Source organism: Berghia stephanieae, chromosome 2 (assembly GCF_034508935.2).
Source record: "Berghia stephanieae isolate SIO BIC M18660-M18661 chromosome 2, UCSD_Bste_1.3, whole genome shotgun sequence".
Lineage (NCBI taxonomy): Eukaryota > Metazoa > Mollusca > Gastropoda > Nudibranchia > Aeolidiidae > Berghia > Berghia stephanieae.
Window position 1 is genome coordinate 87969283 of NC_088361.1, and position 22777 is coordinate 87992059.

Consider the following 22777-nt stretch of genomic DNA (forward strand, 5'->3'; position numbering starts at 1 on the left):
ATTATTATTATTATTATTATTATTATTATTATTATTATTATTATTATTATTATTATTATTATTATTATTATTATTATTATTATTATTATTATTATCATTATTATTATTATTATTATTATTATTATTATTATTATTATTATTATTATATTATTATTATTATTTTTATTATTAGTTTATTATTATTATATTATTATTATTATTATTATTATTATTATTATTATTATTATTATTATTATTATTATTATTATTATTATTTATTATTATTATTATTATTATTATTATTATTATTATTATTATTATTATTATTATTATTATTATTATTATTATTATTATTATTATTATTATTATTATTATTATTATTATTATTATTATTATTATTATTATTATTATTATTATTATATTATTATTATTATTATTATTATTATTATTATTATTATTTTTCAAATCATTATTATTATCATTATCATCATCATCATCATCATCGTCATCATCATTATCATCATCATTGATTTTGAAATATTTTAAAACTATTTTCTGTTTACACATTATATCTATTTATTTAATTAATGTCTATTTATTCATTTATTTGTCTATTTATAATATGTTGTTTTTACGTATATTTAGCATTGAATAATTTGATTAAATATTCGGATACATACAGTTTCTTCGATATAGAGAACACCGATTGGATGAAGTCATTCGAAATGTAGGCTACCAGAGAAGTCTTTGATAGTAACAAAATGTTTACGAATTTAGTTCTCAATGTAATTAGAAGCTGAGTAAATTAGTACAAGATATAATAACGCCATGTTTATGACTTACTTTGTAATTTTTATCAATTCAACAAATTTTAAAACAAGTTTCTCGATTATTGAATGGTAATATAAAATAAAATACTTGAAGAGTTTTGGCTATTTTCTATTTAAATTATGGTGCTTTATATATAAATGTCATGGCATATTTTGAATTTTGAGAGATTGTTCCACAAAATATGAAATTTCAAGTCATGAACTGAAAGTTGGAAACGTTAAACATGAAAATAAAATGAGGTCATAATTGCTGAACACTCGCTACTTTGCTTAAGGGGAGGCATTCCGCTTAAGATTAGGTGTGTACATTTCCTAGATCATTCGTTTTGCCAGGCTAAATCGTTTCAAATCAGTTCATCGTACCATGATGTCCATGCCTTACCGTACACATCTTTATGACTTTATGATTATTGAATTTGAATTGATTCATCATTGACATTGTTGTCAATAGTCAGTGGTCAACAATGATGTTGATAATGATGAAGATGAATGCTAATGATAATATTGTTTACAATTTACAATAATAAACTCGCATTACATCTCTTGAAAGCGTATAAGCAACCAATCAGACATTGCTTTACAAATACAAAGTCATAGAGAGGTGGGCCTTTGGCCGACCAACCTCCGCTGCACGTCCAACTCGCCTTGAGCATGCATTCACGTAAAATATAAAGATTTTTTAAAAAAACCTACCTCTGTTTCAAAAACTAGCATCTTTCACCTTTCTAAGAAACATTTTGATTTTTCAGAACTTTAGTTCGTTAAAAAATACCGGCCAATCTGACCCGTTGAGTCGAATGAAAACGAAATTTTGTTGTTTACACGGTTCAAAGGAAATGTCGTAAATAAGCTTTCATGGACTTCCTGTGTTGTTTTTACAGTGTCACGTGACCTTTTTGAGAAATTTGTCGTCTGCTACAAATAATTAGACCGGTAGGGGGTAGATATTTTCGTTGGCGAAGAGAAAAAGTGAGTATTATTTCTTGGACTTGTAGAGAGGCCTAGGGTCCACCAGCAGTCAAGTTGATTGAATAAAAGAAAAAAAGGCCTTTTTTATCCGCCGCCACCACCACCGTGAGAGTGGAGGGGGGGGGTGCATGCCGACGAGAGGGAGACGTGTCGATTGGTGACCTTGGTGACGTAGACATCTCAAGGATGCTGGCAGTTGCAGTTGCAGGTGTTCTTAACCCCTTAACAGCGAAGCTAATTTTTTGCTTTTAGATAGTAGTTTGCTTTTATCTTTATTATTGTTAACGGGGAATACAGCGTTTCCACCAAGAGAGTAGTCAGACTATCGCAACTCGGACTTCAATTGTCTATAATAGTTTTGCCGTTACTTGTCTTTTGATGATAGAAGATTTGGTGTTAGGTCAAAGATCGAATTTCGCCGCTAAAAGGTTGCATTGCTACTGGGTTTGCTCTTCCCCCCTACCCACCTTTTTTTTTCTTCTTTTTTTTTCACCTTAGTATTGTTGATTGCTGCTATTTCCTTTTTTATGATTAGCAAGTGCCGTAGGAGTCTCACTGGATGCAGGAGTACTGCAATTAACCCTTTGCCAGTGACACTGATTTTTTTTGTTTTTCAATTAATAGTCTTCATTTATATTATTTTTTAACGCAGAAAAAACAAACGTTTCCACCATAAGAGCAGTAAGAATATTGATAAAAAGCGCTTTGAGCACGTTGGGTGGATATTGCTCTATATAAAAGCTCAAGTTTTTAAATTGTAATTTGTTTTTTGTCTTTTGATGAAAACGGTAAGATTTTATTTTTGGTCCAAGTAAGATTGATATTCGCCTTTAAAAGGTTAAGTTGTTTTGTTTTTTCAGTTTTTGTTTTGTTTTGTTTTTCAAATGCGGATACGCTGCTTCTTCCTTTTTTTTTCCTCAACTGGCAAGCTATCGCCGTACTTACCCGCATGGCTTGCACACACAAAAGGATACATCTAAGTCACAAAACCTTACATCCAGGTCACAAAATCAGACAACTAGGCCACACATCAAGACATCTCTGTTTCGTTTGTTCCAAGATAGCAAAACAAACCAGACGTCTTGGAGTTCGAAAAAGCTTTCCATAAAATATTTGGTATTTGCAAGACCCCCAGAAACCAATTCCCTATACAGCTCTTGTGCACGGTTACTTATGACCTTGATTTCTTTCGTACCCACCCCCCAAAATCCCACTTATTGTGTGGTATAGGCAGAACATAGTAAATAGCTGGACTGCCACATGCGTGACTAAATTGGCCAAAGAGAGAATCTATACTTTGGCATTAGACACCCATTACCTGATGTCTTGGTTTTTAATCCTAGCCTAGTGAGAGAGAGAAAACAAAACAATCATACATGTATCTGCAAACAACAGAACGTTTTCATTTTACATTGAGATGGGAAGGGGAAGGGATAACATTATGACAAGAGAGAGAGAGAGAGAGAGAGAGAGAGAGAGAGAGAGAGAGGAGAGGGTGAGAGAGAGGAGAGAGAGGTGAGAGAGAGAGAGAGAGAGAGAGAGAGAGAGAGAGAGAGAGAGAGAGATGGGCGGGGGGATGGGGGGATAGTAAGGGGGAATGGGTAAAGATGAAAGAAACAATGGGTTGCCTGATGACGTAGATCAAAGGATTGTTACAGCGGTGTTCACGGAGCGTACTTCGTGAAATTTTAACCTTTTACAGTGACACTGATTTTTTTCTCCAGATTGCTTATGCAGAATAAATCGTTTCCACCAAGAGAGCAGTAGTAAGAGTATATTTCGACTCGGGCTTCAATTAAACTATAAATCGCAAAGCTTGTCTTTTAATGATACCATTAAGACTAAGATCTGGAGTTTGGGGAGTGTAAGATGGAATCTCGCCATTAATGGTTAAAATTGTTTTGATTTAAAAAAAACAACTCACACACACACACACACACACACACACACACACGAGCGCGCGCGGTCACGACAGCGAGGACCATCACTGACAGAATGTTGCAACGGTAAACCGGTTTACGTGTACATAGATCCTGAGGCTAGATGCCCCGTTACCGTGTACGTAGGCACTCCCAAAAAAAAGGAAGAAAGAAAGAGACACACACACACACATACTCACACACACACACACACACACACACACACACACACACACACACACACACCACACACACAGTCTCGCATCCTCTACGAACTAATTTTGCGCACCAATTTTTACTGCACTTATGCACCAAATTGCATACCTATCTAGGGACACTTTTTTCCGTATCTTTTTCTCAATAAACTTTTTAAAAAACCTTTGTTTTGCGCGGCTATTGCGCGGCAGGCGGCTGGCACTAGGGGGCACCAACCTATGGGTCAGACGAGAAAAACACACGATTTTTAGCATGAAAATATTTAGGATATAATTTCAAACACAACTTTTGAAATTCATCAAGGATTGTCTAGTACCGAATGTTTTTTGATAGAAAACAAATGTATCTTCAAATCTAAACTGCTTTTGACGGTAAGCGGTAAGTTTTTATTTATTTTTCTGTCCAAACGAATTATTTGTCCTGGTTATAGAAGCTAAGTATTGGTAACACCGGCTCAGCTCTCTAGTCAAAGGACCTGCCTGCACTGAAAACGAAACCCTTTTGACTTTTGGCTTTGAAAGTTTTGCCTTTGTTTGTCACTTTTGTTGTCAAGTGAAGTCAACAACAAAGTGTCACGGTCACGAGTATTGTTACTTTTGATTCTGCTGCCAGAGTCACAGATGAGCTCTCTACTGTTTGAGTCTTGACACTGTCAGTGTCAGGAGTCAGGTAGTGGTAGGGCTAAGAAGTATCATTATTTATATTATTATTATATATTATCATGGCATGGCCATGGGAGTCAGTATGCCTTGCGTAAGTTGAGTTTGAGTCTTTGACTGACTTCTCATACTCATACTCATAACTATAATAACAGTAAGTTTCAAGATGACCAAGCCAAGACAAAGACAAAGCTTTCACTTTCACGATTCAGACTCAGACTCACACACTCGACTCTTTGCTACTTATTATTATTATTACTATTACTGGTATTGCCAATACTATTGATACCACTCTAACTATATTATAAATAAGGGATGACTTATTACTATTCGGATCGATCGTCTGGGGATAACGATATTTCATTATCCCCAGACACATATTTGAAACTCCGCTTTTTTAAACAATTATCCACATTCCAGAATATGGAATGTTTCCAAATGCACATAGAAATAAGGAAAGTTAATAAAATATCTATAAAAACATAAAATTAACCAACATTAAATCAGTTACTATACACAATATGCGTCGACTTCGACGTCCTGGGAATGGGAAGTTTTTCCAGAATTGACGTTGTGGGTTCGAATCCTGGTTCCGCCACTTAAAAAAAATAAAAAATTCCGCCTTCTTTTTACAGAACGTTGCAAGGGATAAATGTCCCATCCATCCTCCTTCCCACCTCTTTTTTTTTTTTATTTTTGTGCGAGTCTATTCTTTTCTCCTTTTTGTTTGGCCTTTTGTTCCGTTTCTGAGCATGAATTTCTTAAAATTTGTTTTATTTGTTTTTTTAATTTATTGTTTGTTTTTTTCTCCTCTATCTGACCAATTGGTCGCTCTCTGAATATTTCTGTTGGTTTACTTTTTAATTATTTATTCTTTTTAGACACTTTTTGAGATCGGAATATGACAATTTGCTATAAACTAGAAAGGAACCAAGAGAGAGAGAGTTAAAAACAAAAAAGATGGGGGGAGGATGGATGGGACATTTTTCACTTGCAACGTTCTGTAAAAAGAAGACGGAATTTAAAAAAAAAAAAAAAGTGGCGGAACCAGGATTCGAACCCACAACGTCGATTCTGGTAAAACTTCCAGGGCAGACAACTAAACCATTCGGCCATGACACCCACTTTGAAGTCGACGCATATTGTGTATATGTAGTAACAACTGATTTAATGTTGGTTAATTTTATGTTTTTTTAGATATTTTATTAACTTTCCTTATTTCTATGTGCATTCGGAAACATTCCATATTCTGGAATGTGAATAATTATTTAAAAGAGCGGAGTTTCAAATACATGTCTGGGGATAACAAAATTTCGTTATCCCCAGACAGGCGTCTGGGGATAACGAATTTTCATTATCCCCAGACAGGTGTCTGGGGATAATGACAGCCTTAAATTGATCACCCTTAGGTATGCTGTGACTGTGACTGATAAACTTTTCACATTATGCAGTAATTTCTCTCACTATTCTATTGTCATGGTCTGATGAGCGCCCAAGAGCTGACTCGACTACATATATATACAAAGATGTGGTATATTGTATAAGGCCCCCAGAATTTACTAGTTACTTTTAAAAAGAACAAATGATGAGTAGTCTAAGTCTAAGATGAAGAAATTAATAGAAGGATGAAATTAAATGAAATGAGTTTTCTTATTTGGTGATCTCAGTTACAAATGAGAATATGATCATAATGATGATTTACATATTTTTTGCGATCTTGATGAGATGATGAAAATGTTGTTAGATATTACCTGTGGACGACTCGTGGGGTTCCACTTCCAGAGTAGTTGCAGTTATTCTTCCGCACTGCCCGGCTTGATAAAGTCCTGACAGTGGTTGTACTGGCAAAGGTGACAAAGAAGCTCCAGCATCGTGATGGCAGAAATCAAATTTAATGAAGTGCTCCACAAATTCCGAGAGTAAGATATAAATCTCGAAATATAGAATATATGAGGAGTGGAATATTGTGGCCTGGCGTAAGTTCTTGAGAGAAGGGAGTAATGAACATTAAATCAATCAGCTTTCAGAACAAGTGGCTATATGACAAGGTTGAAAGAAAAGTATTCACTAATTTGAAATGAATTCAAAGAGAAGGCTATTACTATTAAAGGAATGATAATCTAATATTAGAGAGTAACGTTTGTCTAGGCCGACTGAAATATAACTGGAGTGAGATGAACTCCTTTTCTTATGTTTGTATTACTAAAGTAAAACTTAATAACAATAAAGGTGAATCATTGTTTAGTGACAACTATTGGAGTTAATTTGTGCACTCCATTAGGATTGCAATCGATCAATCCACAGCACTATAATTTTCTTTGGATATTCGTTGAAAATATTTTTTTTTTGTTTTCTTCATTTTTAAAAGATTATTCTTAACACTTATCTTGTCTCAGCAAAACTTTGATTATATAAACTAATTTTTGTTTTATTATGTTTGCGTGTGTATTTGTGTATGTTTTTATTTGCTGCAATTACAAAAAATAAAATCCATCATTAAGGAAAATTGTTTTGTTTAGGGCTTATCTTCATATATAATATAATATGGTGGAAAACAATAGATCTGAATTCATCTACTTTGACAGGCCATTTTGTCAATTTTCATCTTTTATCCACAAATAACTGTCTCATATCAATTTAAAGCTTGAAATATGAGGATTCAGAATTTGTAAAAATTATGAGACAATTATGCAACTTTAAAAAGTAGGTCAATCAGCGGTGACCCTGATTTACATGGAAATGCAAAATAAAGAGATTGGTTAACAGTCTGAAGTGACAAATGACTCAAAATACATGTACATGTCCATTTCATCAAATAAATAATAGACAGCATATTTTTGTACTTTGTAGTGAAACTTTATGATATACAATACAATTACTTGAGACAATGAAAAAATAAGTTATGTAATATTTTTTCACTTTCATTTCAACTTTGAAAAAGAAATTGGTACTTGTGGTCAATTCTGTTTTCAAAACGAGTGAAAACAAGCCGGAATAGATGTCTGGAGGGTCCTCTTTTATCAATCACACACTCTGCTCTGCACATACGCATAAATTGTCCCGCTATTCCTTTGGGAAACTGTACAGTGAAACTTGCTCTCCTCCAGTACCTGGTATAAAGGCAACTTGTAAAGACATAGTTGATGACAAGATCATAGCTTTAAACATATTTGATTTACTGCTGCTTTATCCGTATTTGATTACTCTGTTGAGAAAATAAGGCTTATAATTGCGTGTAAGAAAGGCACTCTTAAGAACAACTCAAACTAACAACTGTTGTTTGCTACATCGAAGAGGTTCAAGTGTAAGAGTATGAAATGAATAACGGTATGAATCTAATTAAAAGATATATACATGATACATATCAGTCTAAAAATTCATTACAAATTTACAGTTTTTTATTTTGGAACATTTTGATTTGTCGTACAGCATAATTGTAGATCTAGAATCTTTTCACTATCCAATTTTCTTCCTTTTTACTGGCACTGATGTGACCTAAATGTGTTGAAAGTGCCTTAAAACTCTTAAAAACAAACAAACAAAACAGCATTTTTTTCCTTTTTAATTCAGTACTTAGGATTAGGTGTTATTAAAGATTTTATCCTCATCGGTTAGCAAACTAACAATTGTGGAGTAATTTATCTCAGGCCTGTGTATCTTGCATATATTGGAGAAAGTGCATTTTGATCAGTTGGCCAGATTACACCAGTGCATTTCTCGGAAAGCAGAGTGTAATGTTGTAAAGACACAAATTATAAGATAAGAGAGTGATTTAATACATTTAGTTCATTTAAGAAATGATTTACATATTCCAATTGATTAGCAATTTTTGTTCTTAAACAGCTAGAATTATTCATGTTGTTGTTTGTGACAAGAAGTTTATTAAAATTACATTTATACTATTGTAATATTGTGCTCTCAATGTTTATGGTAACATTCATCAATATCTTTCTCTGTTTTTGACATTTTTATTCTTTTTTTCATAGAACAAATGTTCCGGAATTTTAATTTTATCATAAAAATTGTTTCCTATTTTTATTTTCAGATATTGATTGTGACTTCAATTTTGATATAGGAATCGCAAATTCCTCTAGATGTACAGATAAACCATGTCTCACATTTTGAAGCCAGGTTTTAAAAGGTATTCTAGTTTATATTTCAGAACATTCAAATAAATTTAGCTTTTTTACAGTGATTATTTTAAAATAATTTTTGTTTAGTTATTCTCAAATTTAAAAAAAATTGTTGCTTTTATTTAATATCACTGAATCGCTTTTGAAATATCCAATTAATTTCTTCATTTACAGCAAACTGCCAAGACCTGTGAGTCGCTTTAGAAGTGTTGATGATCTGTGAGTTTATTTTATTTAATTTTGTTGATGATATTTGAATTATAATGCTTGAAATTTACATTCACCTTAATGCCATGATACTTTTCAACTAAAAAAAAGTGTGCCTGGGTTGGGTTTTTGACCTCCCATAGTGAGCAAGGAAGTACTTACTGTGCCCTCTATTTCCCTATATCTGTTTTCCAATTGCTTCTGTCTTTGTCTTGGAATGAGATTACTTAGTTTTGTCCTGATCCTGGTCGAAGTCCTTGGCAGGGAGGGAAACAGTCGAATGTATAGTTATGGTTTTGGGAGCTGATTTTTTTCCTTGTAAATCATTTCTCTGTTGTGTACTTCTATATTTTTTTTTTAACATGTGATTTGTAAACATTTGTATTCCTTATAGTGGGGACCCTTGCTTGTGTCAGGATGATACTTTTTGGTGATCTCACTATGCACAATGGTAGTATGCTCTTGGAATCTACATCTATTCCAGATTTGAGCCAATTCCCCTTTGTCTTACTTTTTCTCGTGTACTTTAAATTGTAAAATATAAAACTTTTTTACTATCCCATTTTCTTCCTTTTTACTGGCGCTGAAATTACCTAAATGTGTCGCAAAACCCTTAAAAACAAACAAAGCAAAGTGAGTGCCATATCTAATTAACGTTTGGGGATTACCCTGATCGTAGGACAGTTTGGTAGGATGCGGTCTTTTCATTTGGGTAGAGTTCCTGACCTCCTATTTTCCATATCTAATGAGATCCTACTCCCCGTTTACTGTTTGAGGAATAAATAGGTAGGTCTGATGACTCAATCATTCCTTCAGGCTTGGAAGTGAGTGTGCTTGGCCCCCACTCTGACAGTTCCAATAGTATGTAACTGCTTTTCAGCTTACATGCAACATTCAAAGACACCCTTATTCTTTTTTTTTTTTTTATGATGGTCCTACTAATTTATTGTCATGAACAATGGAAGCTCATAAGTCAGATTATCTTAAATTTATGGGATGGGGTCTCATATGGTGGGCAGGGGAGGTCACTCTTTCTGTGCCTTCTATTGATTTGTCTTGGAATGAGATTACTTTGTATTGCCTTGGCCCTGGCCGGAGATACGCTTAGAGTGAAACAGTAGTCAGTATTATTATTTTTCAGAGATTATATTTTTTCATTGTTAATATCTGTCTTTAAAAAAAAAAATAATTATTTTTTACTGTTTTGATTTTTAGTTTTGAATATATTTGGAAACATTTTCGGTGTTTTCCTTTAGATGGGATGCTGTGATTTTGTCTGGATTGGATTTTTAGGTGATATCAAACTAAAACCACATTAAAAGTTTGCTATTGGGACCTGTTTCACTTCTCTTTTTTAACAAGTCCCCTTTGTCTATTTCTCAAGTGGTTTTAAATTGTAAATTCAGAATTTTCTTACTATTCCATCTTCTTTCTTTTTACTCATGCTGAAATAACCTCAAAGTGTTGCAAGTATTGACAGCCCCTAAAAATATGGAAAACAAACATATCTTTATTTTTAAAAGACTAAAATACTAATATGATTGCTATTATAAGAAATGCTAATCTGGGACGTACACTGAAAATTATTTTTAGATCGTTTTCATCCATTAGCAAGAGATGATGTCATAAGTATCTGGCACAAAAATATCTGGAAGAAAATAAGATTGTGTTTTTTTTTTACTGTATTGACCACTTTTTATATTTCCGAAGATCTACTAATACACTACTTTAAAAAGTTGTTTTTTTAGCTATTATAGATCAGCTTTTACCATTGCTTATTTACATTTTTTTGAAATTATTTTACAGGTTTTGCACACTTTTAAACCATATTATTCATGCACATGATAATGCTACAAGATTGTGGTCCTTTATATCTATAGGTTTGAAAAATATACACAAAGAAACTATGCTAATATAATTCATGATGACAATTGGATTCAATAGTCTGATGTCATGTCGCCCAGCAACGGTGGCCATTGTGGTTCTAAACAAAGAAAATCGGTACTTTGTATTCTTCATGCTGGCTAGAACTTTTCATATGTCTTGTGATCAGAATGTGTAAATGTCAAAACATGATCAAATTTATAATTTTTTTCCCTCTGGATACGCTTTTATGCTCTTCGGAGAAACATTTCATAAGGGCGTCCGCCATTGTTCCGATAGTACTAAGTTACCATGCGTCATTACGAGTGAAGTGACGTTACGACTGTTGAAGCGTATTGCTGCCCATAAGTTGCATGATGACGAAATTATTTTGGATTTCTTAGGATTATATTTTATATTGAATTGGTCATTCTTTATGAATCATTTAAGTACCATATGGTGTTGATTACAATCATGGTTGCCACTTTGAAGAGGCAAATGTTTGATTTTTAAAATCTTTCTAATGTTTGAATTTTTCATTTTTCACCATGATCTAATCTATGATAATACCTTTTCTTTTACTAGTTGATTCTTGCCATTTATTTTCAGTGCCAAACATAATCGAAGCCATTCAAAGAGTTTTCAGACACAAAGTGGTTCAGTGCGTCCTGCAATAAAACCAAAATCAACAAATGGACCATCGCAGCAAATACAACTGAGTCAACCGAAAAGCCTTGCTTGTTCAGACTTTGAAGTCAAGAAGGAAGTTCTCGGTGAAGAAGGTTAGCATGATTTACGCACTAATCTAAGATTTTTTTCATGTGTGGCAATGCATACTTGAATTAAGCAGCATAGTAGGCAATAAACCTGCATTAAGACAGATTAACTACAGATTTTATTTTTGAGTCGAAATTTGACTAAAGTTGGATATTATTTTGCTGCAAAGTCAGATATTAAGAGTTGAATTTTAAAAAGTTGAATCTTACTCAGAATTTGGAATATAATGAACATCAATTCTAAAGTATTTTAAAATGGCAATTCTTAAGAATAAGGGTGAACTCTTGCATTTTTTTTGGTCTATATAATTATACTGATGTTTTTCTTAAAATTTTAAACTGTTCCCAAAAATAGATCTTTTGTTTGTTGTTTTTTTACAGGTCTGATAAAATAATTAGTGTCTTACCTTTTTATTCCAACTGTCCTTTAAAAAAAAAAAAACAACTAAAAAAACAAGCCTCCAGAAATTAAAAAAATAATAATACAAGAACAACGAACTAAAGAGGGCATACAACATCCAATTTCAAGTTCAAAGTTTATTTTACACCAATAGCAACATTCTAACTAGAAAATTCAAAAAAGCACAAAAGGGTTCTGAGAGATATGTTTGGAAAGCAAAGAAGACATATAGTTGATTTTTTATATAGCAATACAAAGGTCAGACAATGTATGGAATTTTAGTTTTGTGTGCTGCACCAAAGGTAATTTGCTTTTACTTAAGGCATATATTAGAACTAAATTATCAAAGTATTAGAAAATGAATAGGATTGATTTCAAAACAAAACAAGAAAAAGAAAAAAAATTATTTTCTAATTATGCCATTATAGTGCTAAGTTAAGCATCATTACCTCAATTCGCAGTCATGTTTCACAATTTCAGAATATATCCATTTTTGTTTTTTTTTGTTTTTGTTTTTTATTTTACACCACAGCACAAGACTGGAGGACAAGAGCTCAGCTAATTTTTGCTTCATGTAAAAGTAAAAGTGTTATTGCTGATTTAGTCGTTTATTTCTACAGTCCTCTTTTAGTCTCAGAGGCATTTATAATGAAGCTACATTTCCTAATCATTTCTTCAAAATTATGCCCAGATTGTTTCACTACTATAACCTATAATTCTTTTCCATCACAGATGAATTTCAGGCTGACCCAAAAGCATTGGAGAGTATCCTTTCAAACAAGGGCATCACAATGGAATTACTCTCAGGTCGCCCTTCTTCTGCACAGGTTTGCATTGACACTGATGCTTGATTTTTATGTTTTGTTAAAAATCAATTTAACTAAATAGTAAAAGGAAAGCAGGGCAACAAACAATGAATAAATCAAATATTTGTAGCATTCTTGAACTCCTACGTTTGGAGTTTGGAATTAGTTCCCAATACTGCTGAGTGACCTGTAGTAAAGATATCAACTTAGTTAAAATCTTTTTATTAAAGCTACAAGTGTGCAATGATGAATATTTCCTGAACTCCTATGTTTTTTGTGTTATTTTTTACAAAGGATAAGAGGGATGTTTCAAAATTAAAATTTTTTGTTGTTGCTATTATGCTATAGTAAAATCAGATTTTCCATAAAATTAAAGAGCTATAAAACAGATCATTGCAGCATCCAACCAGATATCTTCAATGTCGTGGGTTAGTGACACAATGTGGTAGATTGATCAGTTCCTTCCCACATACCCCTTCATTTTCATAACATCCAAATAGACCACTTAATTCCAGGTGGATTGATCAACAATAAAGCATACTTCCCAAAGCAAGGGATCGTGTTTAGTACATTTACACAGGGAAGCAAATGAACAATCAGGGATATGAGGTTTTGTGATGCCTCATTATGAGGCCTTTCTTGGTGTCTCCTCTGTCCCTCTAAATGCTGTCCAATACTGGTTCTACTTGGGTCAAAACTGGGGGTATTCGAACTGATCTTTCCATATATCTAACAGTGATGATAATCTTCCAAGGGTCTGTGGCATTCTGGGAATTTTGAAATTGTTGGATGATTTTGTCATTTTGCCGTGTCAAACATTTTCCTGAGGTTGCTGAAAAGCCACCATCATGTCTTGTGTCATGTTTTGACCCCTGTGCTCAATTTCAGGAATATTTGTGATTCTTTCATTTTTGTAATGTCAGCTGGTGCCAAATATCAAAAGTAACATAAGACCAGTGGTGGTATTGAATGAGTTGGTGGTTCAAAGGGATTTAATTGGGTTTTAGATTATTTTTTTTCTAAGCAGCTGTGGCATGATTGTAAGAGTACAGTGCTGAGTCTATACGTTATTTATGTGCTTTTAAAAACAATTCTTTACAACTTCTCTCTCTCTCTCTCTCTCTCTCTCTCTCTCTCTCTCTCTCTCTCTCTCTCTCTCTCTCTCTCTCTCTTCTCTCTCTCTCCCTCCACCCCTTTGCCTTACTCATATTTCTCTTCTTATGTTTATAGAATTCATCTGGTTATAGACAGATAATATATTACAATGGGCATGGCTTAACAACTTAGTTTTACTCTCTTTAACTTTGTTTAGATAGACTATCTTTATGGATGTACTAAAGATTCATGAATCTTATTTATAAGCTGCATAACCACCAGGTTGCAGCAACAAATATATTGTAGTCTTCTTTATAAAGTAAATACGAATATATTCTTGCCTTTTGGTAGTATCAGGGTAGAGGTATATACAGATTGCCTTTAGCTCTCACTTTGTAAACTAGGCCTTTCTTGTATGCCTCAGTTCTGATAAAAAATCATGAACGGTCCTCAACATCTTTATTAGTACATAATTGTTAGTTTTGACTGAACATTTCCATATGGATATATTTACCTGGCTTTCAAGGATATGTAAAAATTGTCTGTAAACATTACACGTAAATAATGAGCTATAACATAACTATGTGTGTGTTTTTTTTGTTTTTTTTTTCTAAATTCCCTCTTCTGTTTTTATCTGATTTGGACAGCAACTACAAACAGTGAAAAGGTCAAGCATTTATTACCAGCCTCCCTCAAGGATGTCCATGATGGAATCGCATACACAATTCAAGGAAAAAAAGAAAATCTTAAATGAACAGATCAAAATCAAGTCGTTGAATATAAAATTTGGAGGTAATGGTACGTTTTAATAAGTTTCTGTTGTATTTTAAAGAAAAATATAATTTTGAGCATTTAAATAGCGCAATTGTGCTCAAAGCACTTTTGAAAGGGTCCCGAGCATAATGGACTGTGCCCCCATTTCGAGCCGAAATAAGTCCTGGCAACCCTTGTCATCAGATTCCCTGACTATGGACAGAGATGCTTATATGAGATGGAAGTCAGTTTGGATGAATTCAACCCCTCAAGGGGTTGGGAACGTACACTCCTTGAAACTAGGTGAGAAGTTGCCAGGATTCTCCACCAGTAAGAGGAGACACTGGGTGGTAGCGAATCGGTTTCAGTCGAGAACCTGCCTCAAGGCAAAATCGCTTCATCAGTGGGGACTTTCCACCTGTCCAACATGTACCTGATTTGGGAAAGAACCCGAAATCGCAGAGCATCTTGTGGATGGTGTGTTGTGATGAAGTATCTGGGCTGGTTTGCGACGGTGCATGAGTGCGGTAAGGAATTTGCGGATTGGGTCGATCGTCATAACATAGTAGTGTGAGTACCATTAGAAGCTGCTGCCCTTGAGGGAAATTGTCCTCTGTGAACCTTAACCTGTGGTGTCACTCCCTTATTTCCACTTTCTTATGTCTTCACTAATTGATGTATTCTTAAATATTTTTTTTTTTTTTTTTTTTCTAAAGGCACACCAAAATCAGCACATGAAAAAACACCAAGCACTGCTCCTTCTGTTCGTCCAGTCAGTCTTTACTACCACTCGAAACCATTACAAAAAAAGCCATTAACCCCAACACAGACTACTCCAGTGGTATCAAGACTTCAACATTTATCTATGAGTGAAAGAAAACAACTGGAACCCAAAGACTTGAATAGTAACAGACTATACCACACTGCATCGAAACTGAACTCAAAGCAAAGTCGTTTTGACAAACACTCTGCTGGTGGGAAAGAGAATAGAGTTCGGTTTAATCTTTTTCCATCTCCAATACATGAAGAGGTAGAAAATACATCCCCTCACAACAACGAAATTTCTTCTTCTGAATCTACTTCAAGGACATTGTTGAAGTCACTTTCAGAAAATGGCGATGAAATGAAATTGTCAAAAGAATTGCATGCAACTAAGGGAATAGCTACAGAAAACAAAACTAACTTGTCATTGGTGTCTTCAAAATCAAAAGACATAGTACTTCTCTCAGACTTGATGCCTTCAACCCCTTTATCCTTGTCCAGTCATTGTAATGATGTGTCTTACATCTTTCACAAAACACATACAAGTCCTGCAGTCATGTCGGCATCCACTTCGTCTACTTGGAGCATCAAGAATTCAATTTGTACGCCAAAATCCTCAATTATAACGCCAGCAAAAATTTTACCAAAGACTTGTGAAACAGTTACACCCGTTAAACAAATTACTGGAAATAATCATGAAAAAGATTGTTCAATAATGAAATCACATGTCAGCACACCTTCCCGGACTGTCAGCATAAATGACAGTCTGCGTAAAGCGCCTCAGAGAATAATGATTAATAAGTGCCAAAGAGATGATAAACTGTAAAATGCGAATTCTTGAAACTGCAGGTGCTATACCAGAGCTGCCAACCTACTGCAAAAAATGCGGAATTGTACGCATTTTCAGTGATTGTACGCTTGTACGCATTTCCCCCAAGATTGTGTCCATTTTCAGTGTACTGAGTCACTTCAGTTTTCTTTAGTTGTAATTCATATTATTACTAGCCTATTGAGAAACCTTGGTAACCAAGTGGATGTTCATATATTTTTTGACCAATTATGATCTTCATGCTGGGAGGTAGAATTCTGAAAGGATTGAATTATAGTCTTGGGTACATCATTGTTGCTTCAATTGAGCTTGTGCGGTGTGACTTTATGTACGTATACCTTCCTCTTACTATCACAATGGTTAGTTTCTGTCGATTTCAGGATTGTACCCATTTTTATGAAATCTCCCCCATTTTGAGGTCCCATTGTACACATTCTCATCAGATGGGGTTGGCAGCTCTGCTATACACACATAGGTGAAAGTTCGTAGTAAATTTCAACATAATTGTGTTATTTCCCTTTATAATGCAACTGAAAATACTCTATTTCGATTTTAAACATTTATAATAATTTTTTTTTTACTGTTTTATTTTCTGTGAGTCTGATTTTTAAAAATTAGCAAATGGGCAGCTGTAGAAATGTTGTAGGTAGAAATAAATGAATTAAGACCACTTTTATTTTTAGTTAACTTATATAACCGTAGGTAGGAATTTCCCATCATTTGAACAAAAGTAGTAGTGGTAGTAGTAGTAGTAGTAATGATATTAATGATAATTGTAATTATAATTATAATAGTAACATTCATAATAATAATAGTAGTCGTAGTAATAGTAGTTCTAATGAATACCAAAAACAGAGAGACATGGATCATATGTCATTGTTAAATTAACTTGTAGCAGAATGTGATCTCCCAAATTGAAGCCCACTCTCATTGATTTTTATTTCAAAACTTAAATCTCAACTGATGTCTCAGGCTAGCAGATATAGCCTATCCTATATCACAGCACAACATCAACATCATCATCCTCACCACAGCAAACTTTCTTTCCACCACCACCATAGCATCACCACTTGCTGCAAGCACCATCACAACATTGTCACTGCCACAAACACTACCACATCACTTCTACCACCACCACCACAGCTTCGTCATCATCACCACCTCTAGAGTATCATTGCTACCACCACTTCCACCATTACAAGCATCAATACCTCCACCATCGTTGGGGTCTCTTGATCATTTACTTTGATTTAATGTATTTTGAAATGCAACAGGCCTTGATATTGAAATTTCTAAGCCATTTATACTAATTTAAAATGATCACTTAGGCTGGTGTCCCCATAAACCAAATAACTATGTAATCACTAGAGATTGCAAATGAGTTTTTGAATTTGGAAGATCAGAGTTTATTTTGATTTGGTATTTGGTGTTAGCTGTTATACATTTTCTATAGTACTTTCCCACAATTTTTGCACATTTTTTTTATCCATATGTGCGGATGCCCGCAATCCACTTTTTTTTCACCCTAAAATTACGTTATTTCAAGGGTCATAGAAATAAACTTTTCATATGTTGGTAAATCTATCATTATCATACTGTCGAGATATTAACTTTTAATATTGAGCTTAGCCCTCAAATGGCAAGTCACTGATCACAAAAATAAAATTAAAAAGAGCATCTCTCCATCACTTTCAGGCAAACTGGCTTCATTGGTCTGTCTTTCAGGCATATTGATCTTATTGAACTTTCACCCATGTATACACACAAGAACATCTTTGTGAAATATATTAATTAGTAATATCCACATTTGGGGCTCTATTTATGCTTGCTTATATGTGGAACTTTTCAGTACGTAGCATAAGACCGGACAGATACAATTCTCTACTTCAATCAAAGTATCAGAGTATGAATGTAAAGAATGATCCTAGGTAGAATACATTTTTGGGTATTTTTTTCTTTTTCAGTATTGTTTATTTGGGGGTCCTGATAGCTCAGTATGTAGAGCACTCGCTTCACACGCAAAGGGACCGAGATCGATCCCTGGTGCAGTCGAGATTTTTTTCTGACCTCCCATCAGTGATTGGGTAGCTGGGTGTGTTAGATCTGGTGGAAAGTACTTTGCGATAGACTACCGTCCTATCCAAAGGGTAGCAAGCAATTGCTGTTATCCGTTTCACGCTATAACTCTGGCTCCGTGGACCTAATGGCTCCGAGGGGCTATGTTAAAAATTTGTAAAAAATTGTTTATTTATTGAAATAATGATGGGGGGGGGGGGGGGGGGGGGGGGGGGAATGCATTTTGGTGCATGTCCAGAATAAGATTTCGCCATTTACCTTTTCAGAGGAACTTTTGGTCAGAATTCAAAATCATTAAAAGTGGACAAATAGAGTATTGTTTTTTAGGGGATTTAAAAGTGTTTAAGAATGAAATAATATTGAGGGCTTGAGACTTATCTTAAGTGACTAGAATGACCCTAGAGTTACCTACCCCTGATTTTCAGGGAAATCTCATTAAATATGATCTATATATTCATCAATTTGTTTTCATTACGAATATGTTCTTCTGTATTTTATCTTTGAATTAATCTCCTTATCACATTTTTTTAAATTATGAAAATCTCCCATAGTGGGCAGGGAGGTACATACTGTGTCGTCTATACCCTTGTATCTGCTTTCTGTCTTTGTCTTGGAATGAGATTACTTGGTTTTGTCCTGGCCCTGGCCGGAGTCCTAGCTGGGAGGGAAACAGTCAAATGCATAGTTATTGTTTTGGGAGATGATATTTTTTTCCTTGTAAATCATCTCTCTGTCATGTATTATTATATTTGTTATTTTGAATGTATAATGTAAGCATTTGAGTGTATTCCTCTTTGTTGGATTTTGTCCTTGTGTCCGGATGAGACTTATAGGTGATCTCAAACTAAGTGCATTGGTGGTATGCTCTTGGAATTTACATCTGATCTCTATTGTTCCCAGTTCCCCTATGTCTTACTTTTTCTTGGGTGCTCTAATTGTAATTCTAGAACTTTTTACTGGCGCTGATATAACCTAATTGTGTTGCAAGTGCCGTAAAACCCCTAAAAAACAAAAACAAAATTATGAAAAGCTATAACAACAGCACAGAGCTGAGAGAGTCTGGTATTTTGGCTGTTTTCAAATGTTAAATATAGAAAGAGAGACATTACGAATGTGTTCTTCTGTATTCTATCTTTGAATTGATCTCCTTCTGACGTATTTTTAATTTATGAAAATCTATAATAGCAGCACAGAGTTGAGGGACTCTGGTATTTTGGATGTTTTCAAATGTTAAATTTAGAGAGACATTGCTATTACCGGCCAGGTATTTATTTTAAACCTAAGTAAGTTAAGAAACATGTCAGTAAAGAGCCTTTTCTAAGGACTCAACTTGCCTTGTCCACAGAGGACCTCAGTCCTGTAGGCCACAAACTGAGTGTCGTGTCGTATTACAAGGCCACAAAGTCATATACAAAAAAATAAGGAAAAATGTTTTTGTATTTTTTATTTTGTTGTTAGTTAGTGACAAAATTTTGACTACCTGAAAGTGAAAACATTGAACTAAATGTTAGTGCAAAATAAGATAAGAATTTCTTCTATTTGAAAGGGAAGTGTAAAGTTGAAAAAAAAAAAAAGAAAGATGTGCTTCTCCTTTTCCTTGGTTTTGATTTAGCTCTCAGTTTGACATGTAAAAGCTATCATTTAGCTTCTGAAAATGTAAAAACAAATATAAATAAAGATTGGATGCTAAACAAAAAGAAATCCTGAAAATATTCCCTTCAATTTTTAAATCCTTGTTGACCATATGTGATGTATTTTTATTTAAAGACATGGGCAGGCCATTGAAGTTTCGATGAAAGATGCTATTACTATTATGCTTATTATTCATTGTGAAATTAAATTATTCATAATAATGATATTGTACAGATTATACATAATTGTCCTGTTTTTCTTTCATTTCTTTTTTTCTTTTTTTTAAAATCACTTTTAGACAGAGAAAAGATCAAATTCTCATATACATCTCTGCTGTGCTCCCCAAAAAGATATGTTTAGAAAAATTTTGATCAGAAAACGTTTATGTGATATCGATTGATTAAAATGACCCCTAATCCATCAAAATGTTTCAAACATGAGACTTCAAAGAATAAGTTAGTGGTTATTTGAAGCGATCAGTGTTTAAAGTAAAAGTTTCCTGGCCATAAATTTTTAATGTGCTTTTTGCGAGAGAATGGCAGGTGAATGAGTTGATTACAACCAGTGAACCGCTGTACTCTGGAAAAACATGGCTTTAAAAATTTGACCAGAAAATTTGTCCTTCAAATATCAATCGATTTAACTGACCCTCATCTTGGCAAAAACTCTAAAACTCAAACCTGGGACTTCCAGGGTACGACAGTTAACTCGTTAACTGGATGGAGTCTTTTTTTACCTCCCATTGTGGGCAGGGAGGTCCTTTGCTGTGTTTTGTATAGGATTCTGACCTCCCATGGTGGAAAGGAGGTCACTTGCTGTGTTTTGTATGGGATTCTCTGACCTCCCGTGGTGGAAAAGAGGTCACTTGCTGTGTTTTGTATGTAATTCTCTGACTTCCCATGGTGGAAAGGAGGTCCCTTGCTGTGTTTTGTATGTAATTCTCTGACTTCCCATGGTGGAAAGGAGGTCCCTTGCTGTGTTTTGTATGGAATTCTCTGACTTACCATGGTGGAAAGGAGGTCCCTTGCTGTGTTTTGTATGGAATTCTCTGACTTCCCATGGTGTGTTTTCTATCCTCCATATCTGTTTTCCCTTTCCATGTTGCTCTTTGTCTTTGTTGTGGATTGAGATTGCTCATTCTATTTCCTGGTCCTGGTAGGGTTCCTTAGCTGGGAGGGAGGCAGTCAAATGTATAGTGTAGTTCTTTGATAGATTATATATATTTTTTTCCTTGTAAATAAATCATCTCTCTGTTACTGTTATGCTCTACTATCATTATTAGTTTTGATTTGAATACTGCATATTGTATATTTTACTTTTTAAATATTTGAGTGTGTCCTTCATAGCAGGGTTCTTTGTGCCTGGATTGGACTTTTAGGTGATGTCAAAATAGGCATATCGGTGGATTGATCATGGAGGAATCGTCTGTTCCCTATTTAAACCAGCCCCCTCTGTCTACCTTTATTCTTCAGTGCTTCCAACTTCATATCTACAACTTTACCTTTATCATCTTCCCTTTTACTGGCACTGAAGTGACCCAATGGTGTTGCAAGAGCTGTAAAACCCCTAAAAGCAAACTTGCTGTGTCTTTGTTTTTGTTTTTGCTGTTAATGGTTTTACAGCGCTTGCAACACATTCTTCAGGTCAGTTTGAGTTCCATTTTAGTGCCAGTAAAAAGGAAGAAAATGGGATAGTTCAATTGTCAAAAAGTGTCCCATGCACATTTCTATATATATTTTTTGAATTAATGAAATTAAATTTATTTATTGCTGCAATAGCAAGGCATTTGAATGATATGGTTGTTGGCCAAGTTTGCCGAGAAGTCAACCAAAGATGCACATCCCACTACTCATCACACAATAATTTATGACATTTTATTAGTATAGTGCTTTCTATGCAATTGCATCTCAAAGTTCTTATTAAGTGACATGGTCACTTATTTGGCATTTGTTTAATTTTTTATTTATGGAATTCTGATTGGATGTTTAATTTTAATAATCATGGGTGGGGTTTCTGACCTCCCATTAGTGGGTAGGGAGGTGCATACTGTGTCTTCTATCCCCCTATATCTGTTTTCCAATTTGCTTTCTGTCTTTGTTTTTGTTTTTTGTTTTTGTTTTTAAGGGTTTTACGGCGCTTGCAACACATTAAGGTCATATCAGCGCCAGTAAAAAGGAAGAAAATGGGATAGTAAAAAGTTCTAGAGTTACAATTAAAGCACAAAAGAAAAGGTAAGACAAAGGGGAATTGGTTTAAATAGGGAACAGATGTAGATTCCAAGAGCACACCGTCAAAGTACTTAGTTTGAGATCACCTAAAAGTCTCATCCAGACACAAGCACAGGTCCCAACTAAGAGGAATACACTCAAATGTTTACCAATCATACAATATAATATGTAAACTAAACATAATACAATGCATAACAGAGAGATGATTTACAAGGAAAAAAATATCATCTCCCAAAACTATAACTATACATTTGACTGTTTCCCTCCCAGCCAAGGAACTCCGGCAAGGATCAGGACAAAACTAAGTAATCGCATTCCAAGACAATGACAGGAAACAATTGGGAAACGGGTATGGGGGGATAGAAGACACAGCATGTACCTCCCTGCCCACTATGGGAGCTTTCTGTCTTTGTCCTGGAATGAGATTACTTGGTTTTGTCCTGGCCCTGGCCGGATACCCTGGCTGAGAGGGAAACAGTCAAATGTATAGATAGTTTTGGGAGATTATATTTTTTCCCTTGTAAATCATCTCTCTGTCATGCGCCGTATTATGTTTTATATACATATTATATATGATTTGTAAACATTTGAGTGTATTCCTCATAGTATAGTAGAGACCTGTGCTTGTGTCTTGATGAGACTTTT

The 22777-nt window shown here is 34.3% G+C and overlaps 1 protein-coding gene across 4 annotated transcripts; it reads left to right on the forward strand.

Annotated features, from left to right (window-relative positions):
- Positions 1-957: 957 nt before the first annotated feature.
- Positions 958-21843, forward strand: LOC144965761 (uncharacterized). 4 transcript variants are annotated; one of them, XM_078901428.1, is made up of 7 exons: positions 958-1108; positions 8618-8713; positions 8880-8924; positions 11385-11557; positions 12684-12778; positions 14500-14644; positions 15322-21843. In XM_078901428.1, the coding sequence occupies exons 2-7, from the start codon at positions 8682-8684 to the stop codon at positions 16191-16193; spliced, it is 1362 nt and encodes a 453-aa protein (XP_078757554.1). In that variant the 5' UTR covers positions 958-1108; positions 8618-8681; the 3' UTR covers positions 16194-21843. The 4 variants fall into 4 exon arrangements, with proteins under 4 accessions (XP_078757554.1, XP_078757552.1, XP_078757555.1 ...); XM_078901426.1 differs by having other exon boundaries at positions 976-1108; positions 14500-14650; positions 15322-17868; XM_078901427.1 differs by lacking the exon at positions 958-1108 and adding an exon at positions 3312-4284 and having other exon boundaries at positions 14500-14650; positions 15322-17868.
- The last annotated feature ends 934 nt before the right edge of the window (positions 21844-22777 follow it).